This window comes from Capsaspora owczarzaki (assembly GCF_000151315.2).
Source record: "Capsaspora owczarzaki ATCC 30864 unplaced genomic scaffold supercont2.1, whole genome shotgun sequence".
NCBI classification, from domain to species: Eukaryota; class Filasterea; order Ministeriida; family Capsasporidae; genus Capsaspora; species Capsaspora owczarzaki.
Genome location: NW_011887292.1, coordinates 1,618,747 through 1,636,040, shown reverse-complemented (window position 1 = coordinate 1,636,040; position 17,294 = coordinate 1,618,747). Strand labels below are relative to the sequence as shown.

At 53.4% G+C, this 17,294-nt stretch overlaps 7 protein-coding genes across 7 annotated transcripts; 3 read left to right on the top strand and 4 right to left on the bottom strand.

The window, feature by feature from the left end:
- Positions 1-77: 77 nt before the first annotated feature.
- Positions 78-6,370, top strand: CAOG_00491 (lyncein). Its single transcript, XM_004365305.2, has 6 exons — positions 78-665; positions 1,109-2,938; positions 3,125-5,314; positions 5,451-5,626; positions 5,776-5,914; positions 6,013-6,370. The coding sequence occupies exons 1-6, from the start codon at positions 270-272 to the stop codon at positions 6,217-6,219; spliced, it is 4,938 nt and encodes a 1,645-aa protein (XP_004365362.2). The 5' UTR covers positions 78-269; the 3' UTR covers positions 6,220-6,370.
- Positions 6,291-8,200, bottom strand: CAOG_00490 (hypothetical protein). Its single transcript, XM_004365304.2, has 2 exons — positions 7,503-8,200; positions 6,291-7,301 (listed from the first exon to the last, which is right to left on the bottom strand). The coding sequence occupies exons 1-2, from the start codon at positions 8,184-8,186 to the stop codon at positions 6,462-6,464; spliced, it is 1,524 nt and encodes a 507-aa protein (XP_004365361.1). The 5' UTR covers positions 8,187-8,200; the 3' UTR covers positions 6,291-6,461.
- A 506-nt stretch (positions 8,201-8,706) lies between these two features.
- Positions 8,707-10,909, bottom strand: CAOG_00489 (hypothetical protein). Its single transcript, XM_004365303.2, has 7 exons — positions 10,728-10,909; positions 10,206-10,339; positions 10,077-10,111; positions 9,787-9,990; positions 9,529-9,683; positions 9,194-9,406; positions 8,707-9,093 (listed from the first exon to the last, which is right to left on the bottom strand). Exons 1-7 carry the CDS (start codon positions 10,860-10,862, stop codon positions 8,902-8,904), a joined length of 1,068 nt encoding a protein of 355 aa, XP_004365360.2. The 5' UTR covers positions 10,863-10,909; the 3' UTR covers positions 8,707-8,901.
- Positions 10,910-11,116: 207 nt separating this feature from the next.
- On the top strand, positions 11,117-12,602 carry CAOG_00488 (armadillo repeat-containing protein 1). The gene has a single exon (XM_004365302.2). The coding sequence runs from the start codon at positions 11,380-11,382 to the stop codon at positions 12,376-12,378; it is 999 nt and encodes a 332-aa protein (XP_004365359.1). The 5' UTR covers positions 11,117-11,379; the 3' UTR covers positions 12,379-12,602.
- A 234-nt stretch (positions 12,603-12,836) lies between these two features.
- CAOG_00487 (proteasome beta 2 subunit) lies at positions 12,837-14,182 on the bottom strand. Its single transcript, XM_004365301.2, has 6 exons — positions 14,046-14,182; positions 13,812-13,934; positions 13,654-13,724; positions 13,473-13,568; positions 13,284-13,353; positions 12,837-13,127 (listed from the first exon to the last, which is right to left on the bottom strand). The coding sequence occupies exons 1-6, from the start codon at positions 14,134-14,136 to the stop codon at positions 12,979-12,981; spliced, it is 600 nt and encodes a 199-aa protein (XP_004365358.1). The 5' UTR covers positions 14,137-14,182; the 3' UTR covers positions 12,837-12,978.
- Positions 14,183-14,806: 624 nt separating this feature from the next.
- CAOG_00486 (hypothetical protein) lies at positions 14,807-16,419 on the top strand. Its single transcript, XM_004365300.2, has 5 exons — positions 14,807-15,103; positions 15,284-15,365; positions 15,482-15,660; positions 15,766-15,934; positions 16,080-16,419. Exons 1-5 carry the CDS (start codon positions 14,861-14,863, stop codon positions 16,358-16,360), a joined length of 954 nt encoding a protein of 317 aa, XP_004365357.2. The 5' UTR covers positions 14,807-14,860; the 3' UTR covers positions 16,361-16,419.
- Positions 16,420-16,446: 27 nt separating this feature from the next.
- CAOG_00485 (hypothetical protein) lies at positions 16,447-17,208 on the bottom strand. Its single transcript, XM_004365299.2, has 3 exons — positions 17,086-17,208; positions 16,671-16,768; positions 16,447-16,593 (listed from the first exon to the last, which is right to left on the bottom strand). The coding sequence occupies exons 1-3, from the start codon at positions 17,166-17,168 to the stop codon at positions 16,508-16,510; spliced, it is 267 nt and encodes an 88-aa protein (XP_004365356.1). The 5' UTR covers positions 17,169-17,208; the 3' UTR covers positions 16,447-16,507.
- Between the last annotated feature and the right edge of the window lie 86 nt (positions 17,209-17,294).

Sequence of the window (17,294 nt, the reverse complement as noted above, 5' to 3'; positions counted from 1 at the left end):
CCCTTCGCCCTTCCTTGTCTCGAATCGATCGCCATGTTTTTATTTTAATTTTTGTTTCGCTCATTCTTTGCTCTTTCGTTCTTCATCAAGACCTTAGCTTTCAGCTTCTTATTTTGTTTCTGCATCTCAGTCTCTTCATCTTTCAATTTCTCTCTTGTTTTCCAATCTCTCTCTCTCTCTCTCTGTCTCTCTCTCTCTCTCGCGCGCGCGTCAGTCTTTCTCGATCTCCCTCTCCCGCGTTCTCTTTGCGCTCGCTCCAGGCCACAACCATGTCTGACGCGGTCGACGGCTCGCATGGACCCCTCTCGAGTCCCGAACGTCGTTCCGCGGCTGGTTCTGCTTCGTCCGACGGGCAATCGTCGCATCCAAACCACAGTCCCGGCCAGCCACCGCCCGCAGGCAGCAGCCACAGCAGCCCCAGCAGTGCCGGTGGGCACAATCCCGTCCCACCCGCGCGCCCCGTCGCTCTGGTGCCGGTCGCTGCTTCTGCAGGGACTCCGATGACTGGTCCTTCCTCCTCCTCGTCCTCCTCTTCGTCCTCGTCCTCGTCCTCCTCCACGACCCCGCACCAGCACCCTCACAGCCATCACCAGCACCATCACCCTCAGCACCCCATCCATCCGGCTCCTCCGCTCCCGCCATCCCCAGCAACCCAGCAGCAGCAGGTGAGGCTCATTTTCCAATCTGTTTCTTTCTTGTTTGTTGTCGATTTTTTTTTTTTTTTTTTTTTGTTTTTGTTTTTGTTTTTTGTTTCAGTTCTATGGCGTTTGTCCATTGCGTTTTTCGACGCGCCAAATGAGACACGCTGCGAATCGGATCAAACCAATGGCAGTCCACGAACAAGATGACCTCCACACCCATATTGGCGTGATGCTGTCGAGGTGCTTGGACGATGAGTGGGGGAGGTTGTTGGCTCAAATCAGTCTGTGGTCTGTGGTCTGAGCGTGTTTTCAGCGAACGCACATCAGCTCTGCCATGCTTCATCAGGCACTTTGGCTTGCAGCCGCAGCCTCGGCCAACATTGTGATACAAGGTCGAATGCTAAATACTAACTGTCTGCTTTCATGTCCCCTCCATTTTTCCACCACCAAAAAAATAATCCACACAGACTTGTTCCACCGACTCGCAGGCCAAATCGGTCGCCGCAGCAATCATTCTGCCAGGAACGGCGGTCGCTGCACCTCCGCAGGACGTGCAACGCAAGATATTTCGTCGGGCCCGCTCGCGATCGGACGGTATGGCGGCCTTTCTGCTCGGCCTCGAGCGCAGCAGCTCGTTCAACGCTTCGTCCGAGACCCTCGATCAAGGGCCAGCCCCCGAAGCCCTGGTCGAAATGGAGGGCAGTAGTATACCCCATGGCCGTGCGACGGAACCTGCATTACCTGCTTCGCTGAGCGAGGCTGTAGCAGAGCTGACACACCCCGCAACCACCCTGGTCCCTGAAGGCGACCAAACTCTGCCTCCTCCTCTTCCTCCTGCTGCTGCTGCTGCTGCTGGAGCTCCACCCAAGCCCCCCAAACGACGCCATCACGCTTCATCCGCGAGTCAGGCGACGAGCGAATTCACCCCCTCGCCGGCGAGGGTGCGGAGCGTGTCGTCTGCCGGCACGTCGACCTCGTCGTCATCACGCAAGCGAGGCTTCCACGTTTTTTCGGTCGTGTACCTCGGTGCATCCATCTCGTTGCTGCAAGACGGCGAAGGCACCCCGAAGGCGATTGAAAACGTCACCAAGCAAGCGCGAGGCCACCAGCCTGCCAAGGTCTTTTTGAGTGTCGAAGGCCTGAAGATAATCAGCGAGCAGACGCTGGTTCCGATCGTCGATCTTCCGCTGAATTGCATTGCGTCGTGTGTTTCTTCGACGGATAAGTCGACTTTGGTCTTCATCACAACCCCGCAGCGATCAGCTCACGTCAGTACTGGCTCCTCTCCGTCTGCATCGCCCGTTAGTGCGCCAGTCACCCCGAAGAACGAACGCATCTTCCACGTGATGCAAGCGCGGCACGACGGACACTCTGTGACTGCCATCGCCGCAGCTGCAGCGCAAATCTTTCACACGGCGTATGAACAGGCCAAGAAGGCTGCCGTTGTTCGAACGCCATCACAGGCCTCCTCGCAGTCCTTGTCGTTGGCGCCGAATGCGGCAGCTCCATCTTCGTCCCGAACCCCTTCTAATTCGTCTTCCAATCGAAACAGTATGATTTCCAGCGACTCAACCTCGCCATCATCTAATTCTCTCGCTTCAATGGCACCGAATGAAGGCTCTGAACCAACGGCTGCCTCGGCTGCTTCTGTGGCACCTGCCGAGCCGAGCAACATTACGCAAAACTCCTTGCTGGGGCTGCCCACCCTCAGCCGACGGCGCTCGCGCTCTGCGCCGTTCGTGCCGAATCCGCGCGATTTGCTGCCCGATTCTCCCCAGCGCGGCCAGTCACCCTTCCAGAGTCCTTACCGGTCGCGCACGTCCAGCAGCGCCAACATGTCCTCGGCGGCTCCTGGCGCCATCAGTACTCCTGGATCACAACCTTCCGCAGCAGCGGCGACCGCGCCAGCGGCCAGCGGCTGGCGCGGGTTTCTTTCTAGCCGTAGCACCACTGGCAGTGGAACGAGCTCTCGCTCGGGGACGGCAGGCAACTTGCTGGCGCCTTCTCTCGTCGGGGAAGACGATCCACTGCAGTACGTCGAGGGGCTGCGACAGCACGTTTCGCACCTCTCTGACATTGATGCGTACCAGGTTCTGACGCGCGAGCTTGAGTTTGTCACCGATTCCGAGCGGCAGACGAACGAACGCGAGCTGTTGCAGCACGAGAAGACCGTTTCGACACTCCACGAGCGCAATGAGACCATGATGGCAGTGATTGAATCCATGCACCGCGAGCGACAACGCCGTCGTGAGTTTGCCAAGCGGTTGAACGCTTCTTCCAGTGGTATCTCGGACGAGGTATGGTCTATTTGTTGCAGCGTTCTTGTCATTTGGTTTTGGGTTTTTTTTTTGTTTGTTTTTGTTGTCGCATTGTGCGAATTCGCCCTCACCTCGTATGTGTGTGTGTTTTGCTGGTGTTTTTTTTTGCTTTTTGTTGTTTCTCCCTTTCAACCTGCCAATTCTCTTGGTGAACTGATGGTCCAGAGCAAAGCCAAAGACGCCAAAGCTTCCGCCGCGCAGAGCAAGCCGATTGCCGCGACAGCATCGCAGCCCTTCTTTAGCACCTTCACCAAAACACTCACCAGCTCGTTCAACTCTTTTCTGAGCAAACGCGCTGCTTCAGAGTCGGAGGCGCAAGTGACGCCAGAGTCCGAAGGCCACTTGCGCACAAACGCTAGCGCACCCGCTGTCGCTGAACTTGCCCTTCCCAGCGCAGATGCAGGGCCCGTCAGCCCCACTGCAAGCGAACCTTCTCGCCTGTCCTTTTTCTCGCGGCTTGGTCGCCCTGCCGTTGTTCCGGCAAGTACGGACGCAACGCCGCCGACATCGTCGTCCAACTTGGCAAACTCGACTTCGAACACGTCTATTTCGACTTCTTCGTCTCAGGCAAAGACCGCCGAGCACCCCATCCCTCCTCCGCTCAAGCTCCTTCCAGTAACCGACACGACGCCGGCTCCCGGCTCTCCGAGTGCTCGCAACCACTGGCGAAAGGCCATTTTCAAAAGCGTCTTGCTCGCTCATCTCGACAAGGACTATGAGCGTGTTCGATCTGCAACGCACGATGCAGATGCGTCATCGATTGATTCAAGATCACTTGCCGGCGATCAGGATCCAGAGACGGTATCACTGACACCTGCGTTCACAGCGCAGGATGCAACAGATGGGCAGGCCGAGTCGGATCAAGGCGGAGGCGTGAGCGCAGCAAACCTGGATGCCAGTGTCGCTGGTGAAGACGGTGCTTTGGAAAGCTCTGATTCCGTGAGCGATTTGCCCCGTCTTGTTGGGCCATCCGCGACCGCCGCGTCTGAGGGACCGCGAGGGCTTGCCACGCCCAAGCGTCGCGCAGAGCGTTTGCTGCAGTGGCAACGATCCAGCTCGGTGGACCTCAGCGAGTCGCTGATGAGTGCAGCAGATCGCGCGGTGCTTGAAGCAGCCAGGCGAGACCAGGCTCTCGAAGAGGCTTGGCTCCAAACCCTCGCCGAACTGGACGGGGTCAATCAACCCGCCTCAGATGAGGGTGTCGCTGCTGCTGCTGCTGGTGGTGGTGGTGGTGGTGGTGGTGGTGGCGCTCTGTCATCGTCGCCTACCTCCACAGCCGCGCCTGCAACCGAGCTCGACGAAAACGCTGATGCTGCAGCAGTCGATTCTGCTCAAGCTGCCAGTGACGAGCCGCCCGTCTCAAAGCCAACCCCTCTGCCCTTGTTTGTCATGCCACCTCAAGTTGTGGAAGACACAACTAATCCTCACAGCCACACCCATGTGTTTTCGTCGCCATTCTCGGCAGCAGCGACCGCGGTTCCAGCACAGCCATCGCCACGCTCGCCTGTGGTCCCAGCCATGGTTCTTCCACTTTCGCCAACTGCAACATCCATCCCAGTCCCAGCAAACGGCGACAGCCCTTCCGACGCATCTCCGCAAATTGCGTACGCTCATTTGCACGAGCTCATGGGCAAGGGAATTCCAAAGCACTTGCGAGGCCGCGTGTGGCTTGCCACCGCTCGACGTGGATGTGCGTTGGCCAACTTTCCCGTTTGCACGCGCGAGCAGTATCTGCAGCTGGTCGACCAAGAGACGCCGCACGAGCGCCAAATTTTGGTTGACATTGGACGTACATTCCCGTCACACCCATTCTTCCGCGACCCTGAGGGCAATGGCCAGCAGGCGCTGCTCAACATGATGAAGGCGTATTCCATTCACGATCCGCAGCTCGGCTACTGCCAAGGCCTCACTTTCGTGGCCGGCTGCTTCTTGCTCAACTTGAACAACGAGTATGACGCGTTCATTGTGCTTCTGTACGTTATGCGCGTGCTTGGAGTGCGTGTCATGTACATGCCGGATATGGAGGCGCTGCAGTTGTCGCTCTACCAGCTCTCGCGCCTCATGTACGACTTTCGCCCGCATCTCTTCAACCACCTCGAGACTCGGGAAGTCAAGCCGTTCTTGTACGCCACGAGCTGGTTCTTGACCATCTTTTCCTCTCAGTTCCCGTTGATGTTCTCGTATCGCGTGATTGACATGCTTCTCCTGGATGGCACCCTGGTCATGTTCCGTGTGACGCTGCAGCTGATGCTTGAAGCCGAAAAGAAGGTCCTTCGAATGGAATCGTTTGAAGAGATTGTTGAACATCTCAAAACGGCTGTTCCAGACTTGACACTGCAGCAAATCAGTGAGACGGTAAGTGTCCCGGCCCTCGTTGAATCTTTTAAACCTTCACTTGTGAGTTTGAGTCGACAATCGTTGATTCTGCGGGTGTTCTGACTGGGTGATGTTTTCGATTGGGTCGATTGGTTGATTTTTTTTTTGTTTTTAGATTCTCCGAGCGGTAGCCAACCGTGCCGTGACGCAGGAACGCCTGTTTGCATTTGAGAGCGAGTACTACATCATGAAGGATGCGCTCGAGACGCAAGAGGGCGCTACGGCCGAGCGCAACGACTGGATCAAGGAAAAGCAACAAATGGATGAGCTGGTAGCTCGACTGCAACACAAGTACGTTGGTCATTGCGCACACGACGGCTGGGAAGAATGGTGGTGGCTTTGCTGAGCTCTAACGTGTTGGTTATTTGTCCCTTCCCTTCCCCCCCCCCACCGGCCTCCTCCTCGCCCCCTCTTTTTGGCCTTTTTTGCTCGGCGTACAGGAATGCTACACTCGTTCTGCAAAACGACAACCTGGAAAAGGAAATGCAAACGGTTCGGGAAGCTGTCATTCTGGACTATCAACGTCTGCTTCAGACTATGAAAGTCGAAAAGTACGCTCTCGAGGAGACTGTCACGAAGGTACTGACATAATTCTGCAAAGGAAGACCTGTCGCTTTGCGCTGGCTCGTTTCCGCAGCCTCATTCATTCGTGGTTATCCCATTGTGTCCGATTTTAGGTTTGCTCGGAGAAGGCCGACATTGAGGAGCGGTTGCGAGAAATTGAGGGTCAGCTGATTGCGGCAAAGATTGCTCTAGCGCAGGCGGACGCCGAAAAGCACGAGCTTTTGCGCAGAGTGCGCCATTTGAGCCTCTCGGTGGCGTCGGTATCCGGTGAAGACAGCGCTGTGAGCTCTCCTTCCTCCGACAAGACTTCGTTTGTGTAGAGTCGCCTTTCCTGGGCTCTGTCTATCTATCTTTCGATTGTTGACTGCTTTGCTCGGTTTGACACGAAGAGCAGCCCACATCAACACTTTGTGAATTGTACTATTCAGATGAAAGAGAAAATTACAGAATACACACACTCTCTACAGCACACAAAGCTCAACAAAGCAAGACTCGGAGCAGCAGACCGTGTGTGGTTGGTTTTAACGGGGGGGGGCGGAAACCACAAGGCCACTTGACTGCGCTACTGGGCAACAGGGGTCGGCGCACCCGACTGCTGGGGAAGCGCGGCTGCCACAGCTTCTGGGTAGTCTGCGCGAAGAGATTCGAGAGCCGTGGCAAATCCGTTGTTTAGTGCATCCAACATGTCAGATATTGCCAAATGCATCACGTCTTGGCGCTCGCGGTCCATGCTGTCCGTCTTGGCAAGCGTTGCGTTTCGAAGATGCTCGTAGTTTTTAGAGGAGTGGGTCACCTGCTGCATTGCCTCGACGTATTTGGCCTGCAGCTGGTGTCGTTGCAAAGCCTGCTGCTGGGCTCGAAGCTTGTTTGGCGCGGCGTGCCGTGACGGCGAGGCTGTGCCGTCGGGATGACTGCTTGATCTGGACACGGCAACCTCGATGACTTCTGCCGCGTCCGGGTCCTCCACGCGCATCTGCTCTTCCAGTTCGCGGCAATGCAAGCGATAAGCGTCGTATGTCACGCGTTCGGCCGTAAGCTGCTTGAGCGCTGTGTGGACACCCGGGACAACATTGTCGCGGAAGGTGCGATGTCGCTCGTTGATTCGCAGTGCTGCAGGAGCCACCGAGCTCGAAAAGGACGCGTTGGCGGTGTGCAATGCGTGCCCGGCCTTGGCCAAGTCGGAGCCCACGGTCGGATCAAACTTTTCGGTTTTGCTTTGCAAGTACAGGCTCAAGTCCTCTTGAGCAGCCGCGACATTGGTCAGCGCGCGCTGGAGATGCTCGTGGTAGTCGGCAAAGTCGACAAACATGGACTGCACGTATTCAAACAGTGCGGTGCGGTCGTTGACACGTTTATCCTCGGTCACAACGCCATGACTCTCTGAGGTGAATACTTCGCGAACCTGATCGAGCAGAGAATACACAGAGTCAGGGGGAATGAAGTGAGCGCAGAGACGGGGGAAACAAGGCAAGAGGGAAAAAATGGGGGGGGGTACAGCTCATACAAACAGTGCCAATCACTCAACCAGCCCTCTTCCATGTTCTCAGCGCAGTGGTGTCACTTGCTTGAGACTGCCCTGTCCGCAAGCAACCTCAAATTGTACCTTCTGCTTGGTGAGAATCAGCTGGCGCTCTGCCTTGGCGCGGAAGGACGTGGACTTGGCGGCAGGGCTCGGCGACCCCGTTGTTGGCCCTGGCGATGACGGACGCGACGATGTGGGCGACGTTGTGGTTGACGTAGCAGCAGAATGGGAGGGCGAGCCAGACGCAGAGTACGTGAAGGCGAGCTTGGCGTGCGGTGCGACCAGCGCTTGTGTTCCACCCGAGGACGACGACGACGACGACGACGACAACGACAACGACGACACCAACGAGGCTGCTTGCTTGTCAGTCGCCACAGCACTCGTGAAGGCGATTGGGACTGGAGCGACGAGCGGCGACGCAGTGGTGGCGCGCAAAGCAGCAACGGCGGGAGACGCGGACGCCTGGCTGTTCGGGTTGGAGTGCAACGATGATGCAGTAGCATCTGTGCTAGTGCTCGTGCTGGCGTTGTTGGGCTCGGCACCGGCAGCAGCGCCTTCGTCGAGATGGGGAAACTCGGCGGCAATGGCTTGCTGCAATTCGCTCTCCACAGCAGGAGCAAACACGCCCGGTGCCGCAGCAGACTTTTTCTTCTGATCAACACCTGGTGCTGCTGCCGGCGAGACTGCGGGTGCGGTGGGGGACGAGGACGAGGGCGAGGCGTCGTCGACCATGACCAGGTCGTCCGACTCAGGCGACTCAGACATGGTTTGGATTGGGGAAAATGGGGGACTGGAAGCAAACATCAATAAAGTAACAGGAGGTGGAAAAAAGTCACGACTTGAATTGAAGCACGATTTGTCGCCGAGTACTGGAGTGGTTTAAAGCACGTTCAGTACTGGACCAAGCAATCCGAGACACTTTCACTGAAGAGCAGAGTATGAGTTCTACAGTATGAGCACAAAGAGCACAATGCAATTGTTTGTTTTGGTGCATTTTCTCTCCGATGTCTGACGACCCTGACGGTGGCGCTATCTCGTCATAATTGTGTCTTCAAGATCAACAAGGCACCAGAAGAGCTCGGGATGGCTGTCGTCGTGTATCAACGCCGACCCTCATGGCAAGAGCCATACCGCATAACTGATCAGCGAAATCGACATGTTCATATACCAGAACTGAGCTGTAACTTCTTAGTTTGAGGGCCACTGCATCGCCTGCGGATGATTAGCAAGTGTTCATTCTGAACATTGGCATTGGAACACGAAAATGAACGAGGAACACGAATTTCACAAGTCAACATTTATTTATCATTATGGGGGAGGGGCGAGCAAGGATTTGGTTTCGAGGGAAGGATGTGCAACAGTTGGTACAAGTCACTGCTTGATCACACACACACAAGGCAGGACGCGAACAAAAAAAATCAAGACAAAAGCAAACACAAAAACACCAATCAACCATTCACAGACTACTTTTCAGCAAACTTCACGCGCGAGTGGCCAATCGTGAAGGAGTCAACGTTCCACTTTCGTGACGTGCCCGTGCCGGAGACTCCACGGATGACGATACAAAGTGGGTTTTGTTGGCAGTGGGCGAGTCAAAGCTCGAATTGGAGTCTAGGTTTTCGTCGCTGTTCCGCGCATCCATATTTGCATTGGCAAACTTGCGTTGAAGGGCCTGAAAAATTGCAAAGAAAGGATCAGCAACAACAAGTCAGCGCGCAGAAGCACAAATGTCTCCAGTGCTGCAATTCGACTGATCTGCTGGTCGAGCTCACCATGGCGATAATGCTGGCAAAGTCGCCTCCGTTGGCGTTAGCACCGTCCTTGGCAGCAGCTGCGGCGGATTTAGGCTTGCGAATAGGAGTGCCGCCAGGCGAGTAATCGCCTGCTGCTCGACGAAGTTGAACATTGCCAACGCCTTTCAAGACCTCTTGCAGCGAAGTGGTGGCGGGCTTGACAGGCGTTGAGACTTGCGCTTTGGAAGTGTTCTGCAACAAAGTCAAAGGTGAAGCAAAGCAGTTGAGCAAACTGTCAGGGCTAGACAAGCACGGCGGGGAGATGCAGTCATTCATGGGCAATAATAGAAGCAAAAGCAGAACTGTGGTTTTACCTGGAGACGAGCAATGGGCGCGTGTGCCTTTGCAGGAGTGCCAATCATGCCCATCGGAGGTGGTGGCGGAGGGGCGGGAACTGACGAGTTGGAGTCATCCACAATGTCTGTGATGCTCGCGTGAGGCATGGGAGGCGGCGGGGGAGGCGCGATAGCTGCGATCGATAGAACAAACAAACAAAAGTCATCAAGTTAGATTCAGCGTTGCAACAGTACAACACAGGATGCGGGGGGGCGGGAGAGGCGCGAGTGCCTTACCACCAGGCTGCATGGTAACAATCATGGCAATTTGTTCTCGAAGACGGGCAAGTTCGAGCTCGAGAGCCTGAATCTTTTGGTCGGGCGCGGGAGCTGCGACAACGGCAGTGTCCTCCTGCATGGATGGTGCGGCCCGCCACGTCAAGAACGAAGTTGTCTCGGGCAACGACATCATGTCGCGGAGTGAGAAGGTATTTGAGAATTCTGTCGTGTCAAGACGAACATGCGAAAAGTTAAGAAACGTTTGTCATCGCACCAAGCCGACAATGGAAGAGTGTGAGAGTTCTTACGCATGGCTTCTTCTTGGCACTTGTTGACCAAATCCCTGTGTGGTAGTTGCGATGCATCGTAGGTTAGACGCATGTCGACGCGCTACGAATGAAAAGCACCAACACAACTTCCAAAAAACGCGCAGTTACCGCATCGGATAGAGCAAGTCGAATGTCTCCTTGGTGGGCATCTTGCCGCGCAGCGACGCCGGCAGACGCTTGGCGACATGTCGAATGACGCTTCTCTGAATCTTGACGCGCTGGCCATTGATGACAAGAGTTGGCTGTTTGGGTTTGTTTGTTGGGGAGGTTTGGAGTTTTGGAGTTTTGGTTTTCGTGTATGTTGGGGATTTTGGTTTAGCAAAAAGAGAGGTGAGTGGCTGGATTTTTTGTGGCGGGATGAGTGCGTGGTGACCTTCATGACGAGAGGAATGCTACCAGCAAGAGAGGGCCGACGCCCAGGCACCGGATACGAACATACTGCGTTGCAAATGAAACGGTTTCAAAACGAAACGGTTTTTGTTCGTTTATCTTTTCTAATCTAAACGCCCTGCTCCACGCCCAACCCCCAAACCCCCTACTGCTGTCTTCACACGAATACGGGCGATGGAATCTGGCACCTCCGTCGAATCTGTGCGCCCAGTCTTCGAGGGGACGTCGCTCGGAACTTACCAGCTCAACGTGAATCAAAAAGTGCTGGACGAGCGCCTTCAGAATGGCCACAAAGCCTTCCTCATGGTCGCCGTCGTCGTGCAGGTCCTCTTCGTGGACAATGTTACTCCCGGGCAGCAGTGCGAGCTCTGTCATTGCTCGTGTAGATGTTGAAACAGAAACAAAAAAGACGAAGAAGAGAAGAAGAAGAAGAAGAAAAAAAAAAAAGTGAATGAAACGACTTTTCGTTTTGCTTGGTGAAAAACCGTTTGGTTTTTTTTTTTTTTTTTTTTTTTGTAATTTGAAACCGTTTCATGCTTTTAAAATAATTTCGATTCATTCCCTTTTGCAAGTTTTTTTCCCCTCACACTTGTGACTTTTGTAGTTCAAAACTCTCCATTCTTCTTCTTCTTCTTCTTCTTCTTCTTCTTCTTCTTTCTGGGCAACAGCACGAGCTTCGTCCACATTCACACACACACACTCTATTGCAACTTGAAAGTATCTTTCGTTCGCAGTAGCAGTCAACGTCCTCGTCGAGAACAAACGCTTGAAACGACAAAAACAAAAAAAGCGAAACAACAAAAAACCGTTTGTTTCGAAAAACTTGTTTCTCTCTCCTCACTTCCCACACTTCCCACCCGACACACACACACACATTCATCCAACAATAGTTATGGAGGTCCACGCCGTCGTCAACCAGCTCCATTCGCTGGCCAGCCACCCCGAGTTTCGCGCAACGATTGTCCGAGACCAGGGCTGCCTGCCTGGCCTGCTCCTCTTCCTCGATCATGCAGACCCCAAGGTCGCCGGCATGGCTCTCGAGACGCTGCGTATGCTTTCCGAGTGTGAGGAAAACCGCAGCGTCATGCTGCAACAGACTGGCATGCTCGCAAGCCTCGACCTGCTCCTCCAGCGACCGCAAGAGGATTTGAACCAGAAACGGCTCGTCCAGCAGATTCGCGACAACATTACTGGCGCAACGCCCGCGGTTTCTGCTGCCACCACTGCTCCCGCAACGACTGCCGCCATTTCCAGCAAGAACGCCAAGGCGGACGCCGCATCGGTCAAGGAGCGTGTTGCTCGTCTCAACCAAAACAAGGAAAACTCCAACACCAACGCCATGGCGTTCATGCCAGGGAACAGCTTTTTCCAAGGCGGCGCCAATCGCAAGGCGCGCGTGGTTGTCCTGCAATTCGTCGGCCTCGACGACATTTCGCGACAACGTCTGGCCGAGGACAAGCTCCTCAAGGTGCCCGGCGTGATTAGCTTCACCTTTGACATGGCCAAGGCCCGCGCTACCATTCGCGCTCGCAACGACATCCGTGTCGATCGTATCTGCCACGCTATTGCCAGCACCAAGGTGCTCAGTGCCAAGCAGGTCATCAAGAACGAGTTGGGCGAGGAGGCACTGCTCGATGTGCTCGCCAACGCAACCAGCAACAACAGCAACATTGAGGCCAACACGCAAGCCTCGGAGGCCGCCGTCGCGCCTGCTTCCTCAAACGGCCCCAAGGCTGTTCCTGACTACTTGCCCGAGGAAGAAAATCTGTCCAATACTGCTGACGAGAAGGCCATTGCCCGTGTCGCTGGCCCCAACGATACCAACAGCAATGGTGGCTCGAGCTGGCTTGGCGCAATTGGCAACTTTATGTCCAAGTCATTGTACTGGTAAAACCGCTACCCAGTGATTGGACACTACCACGGCCAGTGTTGAGAAGGGGTGTGTTGCTTTTTCGTCCTGTCTGTGTGCTTGTATTTTTTTTCTCTCTCTCTTCCCCCCCCCCGCCTCCATCCCATCACACTGTAATGCTGACTTTGATGCTCGTGCAACAGCCACAAGATGGCTCGCGATCGAAATCGGCTCCTCTCTCTCGTTTTTTTTTTTTTTTTTTTATTCTTCCCTCATACTGAGGGGAAGGAGGTTGAATCCTGTGTTTTATGTCCTTGGTTTTGTTTGCGTCGAATGTAGATGTGCGTGTGTTGAATCTGGGTGGAATGTGTCATGTGTAATGTTGTGAGAGTCATCAATCTCACACACCAGTATAAACTCTTCGAATTTTTCCAACCCAACCCCTGAGAATTTCCGAAAGGCTCATTCGAAAACGAGAGACGGTGGGGGCACCCGTTCAAAGGCGAATGTACAAAGTCAACATGTATTGATAGGGCAAAGGGACAAAAAGTTCCACACACACGCACACACACAGACAAACTATGGGAGAAGGAAAAAAAAAAAAAAAACACCAATGAATGAAAAAGAAAAATGCAATCACGGTTATTCCTGGACGTCGTCCAAGGTCACGTCGCGCGTGCCTTGTGCATCGACCACTCGGACAGTGAACTTTGGCAAGTTGATAACGAGGCGCTTTTGAACCTCTGCAATGCACATCTTCATCAGCCGAAGCGCTTCGTCCAGAGTGACCTCTAACAAGTGAAAGGAAAAGAGGAGAGACGGAAAGGAATCGAATGAGCTCCAATAACGACAGCCATCAACACGTGGCGGATCGGGCAAGAGATGCCCCACACAACGGCAAGAGAACAAACGGAAGAATAGAGAACGAAACAGAATACAAAACGTACCGGGAGTATAGTATCGATCCAACAAACTGAGCACAAAGTGAGATGCGTAGCCATGTGCGCCAAACGGAACCTGTATGCCAAACATGCCAAGGAAAACAGAGACACACACGTCAAGTTAATTTCGACCAACCAATCCAGAAACTTTGGAGGGGGTGCATGGTGCATGAATGATGCACGTGTGCAACGTGCCTTGACAAGTGCTGCCAAGTAGTCCATAAAGTACAGCTCGGCCTGCTTGTTGATAGTGTCATAGCCTGCGAGCAGAAGGTTAACTTGGTAGGCACCCTGTGATTATTTCATTACATTGAACAACACATGAGTTACAGTGCACGCGCAAAGTGAGTGATGGTGCAAGAGTCAATCTACATACCGAGCTACGCAGGGCACGAGCAAGCTGGTCTCGTGTGTAGTGTGCAGCGGCGTGGGGGCTCAGCGCAAAACCTGATTGGGAAGAAAAAAAAAAAGAACAGAGTTGAGCAAGGAAAGCACCACCCATCTATCCCTCGACGCTGAGCAGTGCGTACTCACCATTTCGCATTTGATACAACTTGATGTTCTTTTGAATAAACTCTGAGAACTGAACGACATCGCCAGACGGGCCGTTGCAAACTTGGAGCAAATGAGGGCTCATCTGAACCATCTTCTCGTGGTCTGCGTTCAGACGTCAAGCGAGTCCACACAAAGCATAGCAAGGCGAAGGCGTGCAGTGAGACCATGGATGCAGTGAGCGAGACAACGCATGCAGCTCAGCAGAGTTGTTACCAGATTTCATGACAACGATCGAGCGGGCGGCCATCGCGTCGGCAGCAGCCACAACAAAGTCCTTGCCGGAGATAGCAATGATACAATCCATGATGGCTCTGAGCACTGGTGAGTTGGACCAAGTTGACTGGAAGAAGCTGATGAAGTTCCAGAAAGAAAAAAAAAAAACGGACAGTGAGTTTTGCATTGAAAGTGACGACGATGACGAGAAAAGGGGAGCAGCTGGAGCGGTGGATGGTGTGAGTGTGGCAGGCAGTTCGCCGAATGAAAACGCCATCTGATGTGAGTGTGGCGGACGCTGAAACGAGGCGCCGGGGGTGGGGCGGGGAAGCGCAAAAGCGGATTGGCATCGAGCGTCAACCAAAAAAGCTCGAGATCGCGAAACATTGGAAGAACGACCAACCACTCCAGCGCAACGCAGCGCAACGCAGCCGCACAAACCCCACGCACAACAAACAGCAATAAGAAAAGCTCAAAAGCAGGTTCAATCAGTTTTCAACTGGGAGGAGAATTCTGAGCAAAGGGGGCGGCAATGAAGGGCGCATCAACATCGAAAGTTTCGGGATTTCCTCACGAAACGCACTGTCAAAGAAGTATGGAGACCAACCTTGTCACTATTTGTAACAAACCATTGCACAAATTTGTATCAGAACATACGATGCGTTGGTGTTTGGCTGCATGGTTGAGCCGAAACTCCAAAAAATAAAAAAAAAAATATAAAAAAAAGCAATCCCAATGCAAACTGCAGCAAAAAGGCTCACTTTTTTTTTTTTTTTTTTTCAATCTTTTTGATTCTCACTCTCTTTCTTCACACAATGTGGCTGCCGTCCTTGACGTCGTCGGCTGCTGTTGCGCGCACGGCCGTCGTCGCTGTGGCTGCACGCTCGTCTGCAATGCTTTCTGGGCCTGCCCGGCCGGCCCCCTCCGCCGCGATGGCGAGATCTCTGTCTTTGAGTGCAGCCTCCTCGGCAATGCTGCTGAGCCAGCGAGGAGCCGGTCGCTTGCCCGCCATGCCCCTCGCAGTCGCCGCCACATCGAGCCCGCTCCATCAACAACAGGTAAGCAAGCTGAATGCTGTGTCGGCCGCTGTGTCGGCCGCCTCGTTGGTCGCTGGTCTTTGGCTGATCCAACGTTTTGCCATCCACATGCGCTTCCTCCTCATCACCATTGCGCGCGTGCGTGCTCGTCCTATGACTCACGTGCACATGGGATTGGATGTTTGTGTTCCCCTTTCGCAGTCACGATCGTTGACAACTGGCCGTCGCATCCGCAAGCTCGCCATCAAGCGAAACAAGGTCATCCTGCTTCAAGACATTTCTGGTAAAGGCGGCACCATCGACTGTCTGTCTGTCTGTCTGTCTGTCTGTCTGTCTCTGTCTGTGATGCTGTGAAAGACTCAGCAACAAGCACTGTGCCGTCTTGTGGTCACCTTGCAGACGTTGGCAAGCGAGGGCAGGTTATCGCAGTCCGACCGGGCTTTGGCCGAAACAATCTCGTCATGTACGGCAAAGCCCAGCCGTTGCACATTTTCCGCCAAGAAACAGAAGCACTGTATGGTCGCGAGGTCTACGATCGTTTCGCCGAGCTCTCCAAGCGGCTTGAGCCCAAGAAAGAGGTATGCATTCGCGACTTGTGGAGCTCTCCGCTTCACGCGCTTGAAACATCGGTTTGTGGGTTGCCGACGCTCCCGCTCTCATTTTTTTTTGCTTGAATTATGTAGAGCGCAACCGACGAGCTTGCTCATTTGGACGACGTTCAATTCGATCTTTCGTGGGAGGGCATCACTTTCTGGATGGCGGAAGATTCTCCCGCCACCACCGCTCGTCTCACGTTTGGCGTGTCCGCCGAAGATGTGATTGACCAAGTCCGACAGCACCATAACGTGTCGCGTAAGTTGCCAGGGCATGTGGTTTCTTTTAGTTTGTATTTGATTTTGTTTTTGTTTTGTTTTCAGCTGTTTGTTTTCAGCTGTTTGTTTGTTTGTTTTGCTAATTTGCCCGCCCCCCCCCCTCTCTTTGTCGTTTTCCTTTGCAGTCGCTCGTAGCTCCCTGCCCGCTGACTTCCCGCCAATCAAGACGCCTGGCACTCACTTTGTGACGCTTCGCTTGACGGACGAGTCCATCACTTTCCTTACAGTCACGATTGATACTCGCTCGCGTGCCGAAATGCGCGACCTGTTGAACTCTGCCGAAGCTGAAGCTGAAGAAGATGAGCCGGAGGAGAACGGCGAAGTCGAACCCACACCTAAAGCGGAAGGTGATGATTTCTTCCAATCGCTGTTTTCAACTCCATCCGACAGTGCATTGCCGCGGTAGTTTAATGCTTGTTTGTTGACCTGGAGATTTGTAACATAATACTAGAAACACAACAATGACTTGATTCGTAATGATGAACGATTCGATGGGGGATGGTTTTTTTTTTGTTGTTGTTATTATTATTTGTGATTGATTTCGTTTGAATGGCTATAGTCGACGGCTCGGGAGGACTGTGTTTTGTGCCTGCTGCTCTTGGTACTTGGCATACGTAAACATCATGCCACTTGCAATACCTGCATGGGTACCAAAGCCAGTCGCGACGATTAGATTCCAGTTTTGGAAAGCACTGAACAACGAATCCGCTGCTTACCAAACATGACGCTCATCGTGTTGGCAAACGACATTGGGACGTTGAACAGCACGGCTGAAAAGATGACGAGTGGAACCTTGTTCAGCGACCCGACGATGCTAACGTGTGAGAGGTCGGGAAGCAAACGTCGTTTGAAAAAAAAAAATCATCATGAGGTAAAAACGATCCCAACAACAAAGAAACAAACAACAACAACAACAACAACAACAACAACAACAACAACAACAACAACAACAACAACAACAACAACAACAACAACAACAACAACAACAACAACAACAACAACAACAACAACAACAACAACAACAACAACAACAACAACAACAACAACAACAACAACAACAAAAAACGCAAACAACATCATCAACAAACAAAAAAAGCCGACTGCAAGCTAGATTCCTGCTTCGCATCATACCTGAAGGTTGTCGGAGAAGTCACATTGATCAGCCAGAATGCGCTCAAGCCAATCCCCGTGCCAACGATGCTAGCAAAGATCATGGCGCCCAAAAAGTTGCTGTCGGCCACCTGCTCGCTGTCCTCGGGATGAATGCAAATTGGAGCAAAGCATCAGTACCAGTGGTGTCCAGCATCATCGCACTGACAATTGCAAAAGACGAGACACAA

What these genes read in the sequence shown, in the direction of transcription:
- CAOG_00491 (XM_004365305.2), top strand. Translation starts at nt 270, where the DNA reads ATGTCTGACGCGGTCGACGGCTCGCATGGACCCCTCTCGAGTCCCGAA. An exon ending in CAGCAACCCAGCAGCAGCAG is followed by an intron (nt 666 to 1,108) that starts GTGAGGCTCATT and finishes TAATCCACACAG; the next exon opens with ACTTGTTCCACCGACTCGCA. An exon ending in TCGAGGAGACTGTCACGAAG is followed by an intron (nt 5,915 to 6,012) that starts GTACTGACATAA and finishes GTCCGATTTTAG; the next exon opens with GTTTGCTCGGAGAAGGCCGA.
- CAOG_00490 (XM_004365304.2), bottom strand. Translation starts at nt 8,186, where the DNA reads ATGTCTGAGTCGCCTGAGTCGGACGACCTGGTCATGGTCGACGACGCC. An exon ending in TGATTCTCACCAAGCAGAAG is followed by an intron (nt 7,302 to 7,502) that starts GTACAATTTGAG and finishes CTGCTCGATCAG; the next exon opens with GTTCGCGAAGTATTCACCTC.
- CAOG_00489 (XM_004365303.2), bottom strand. Translation starts at nt 10,862, where the DNA reads ATGACAGAGCTCGCACTGCTGCCCGGGAGTAACATTGTCCACGAAGAG. An exon ending in CGCCCATTGCTCGTCTCCAG is followed by an intron (nt 9,407 to 9,528) that starts GTAAAACCACAG and finishes ACTTTGTTGCAG; the next exon opens with AACACTTCCAAAGCGCAAGT. An exon ending in TTGCCAGCATTATCGCCATG is followed by an intron (nt 9,094 to 9,193) that starts GTGAGCTCGACC and finishes GCAATTTTTCAG; the next exon opens with GCCCTTCAACGCAAGTTTGC.
- CAOG_00488 (XM_004365302.2), top strand. Translation starts at nt 11,380, where the DNA reads ATGGAGGTCCACGCCGTCGTCAACCAGCTCCATTCGCTGGCCAGCCAC.
- CAOG_00487 (XM_004365301.2), bottom strand. Translation starts at nt 14,136, where the DNA reads ATGGATTGTATCATTGCTATCTCCGGCAAGGACTTTGTTGTGGCTGCT. An exon ending in GTTGTATCAAATGCGAAATG is followed by an intron (nt 13,725 to 13,811) that starts GTGAGTACGCAC and finishes CTTCCCAATCAG; the next exon opens with GTTTTGCGCTGAGCCCCCAC. An exon ending in GGATCGATACTATACTCCCG is followed by an intron (nt 13,128 to 13,283) that starts GTACGTTTTGTA and finishes TTCACTTGTTAG; the next exon opens with AGGTCACTCTGGACGAAGCG.
- CAOG_00486 (XM_004365300.2), top strand. Translation starts at nt 14,861, where the DNA reads ATGTGGCTGCCGTCCTTGACGTCGTCGGCTGCTGTTGCGCGCACGGCC. An exon ending in CCTGCTTCAAGACATTTCTG is followed by an intron (nt 15,366 to 15,481) that starts GTAAAGGCGGCA and finishes GTCACCTTGCAG; the next exon opens with ACGTTGGCAAGCGAGGGCAG. An exon ending in GGCTTGAGCCCAAGAAAGAG is followed by an intron (nt 15,661 to 15,765) that starts GTATGCATTCGC and finishes TGAATTATGTAG; the next exon opens with AGCGCAACCGACGAGCTTGC.
- CAOG_00485 (XM_004365299.2), bottom strand. Translation starts at nt 17,168, where the DNA reads ATGATCTTTGCTAGCATCGTTGGCACGGGGATTGGCTTGAGCGCATTC. An exon ending in ACTTCTCCGACAACCTTCAG is followed by an intron (nt 16,769 to 17,085) that starts GTATGATGCGAA and finishes CTCACACGTTAG; the next exon opens with CATCGTCGGGTCGCTGAACA. An exon ending in CACGATGAGCGTCATGTTTG is followed by an intron (nt 16,594 to 16,670) that starts GTAAGCAGCGGA and finishes GTACCCATGCAG; the next exon opens with GTATTGCAAGTGGCATGATG.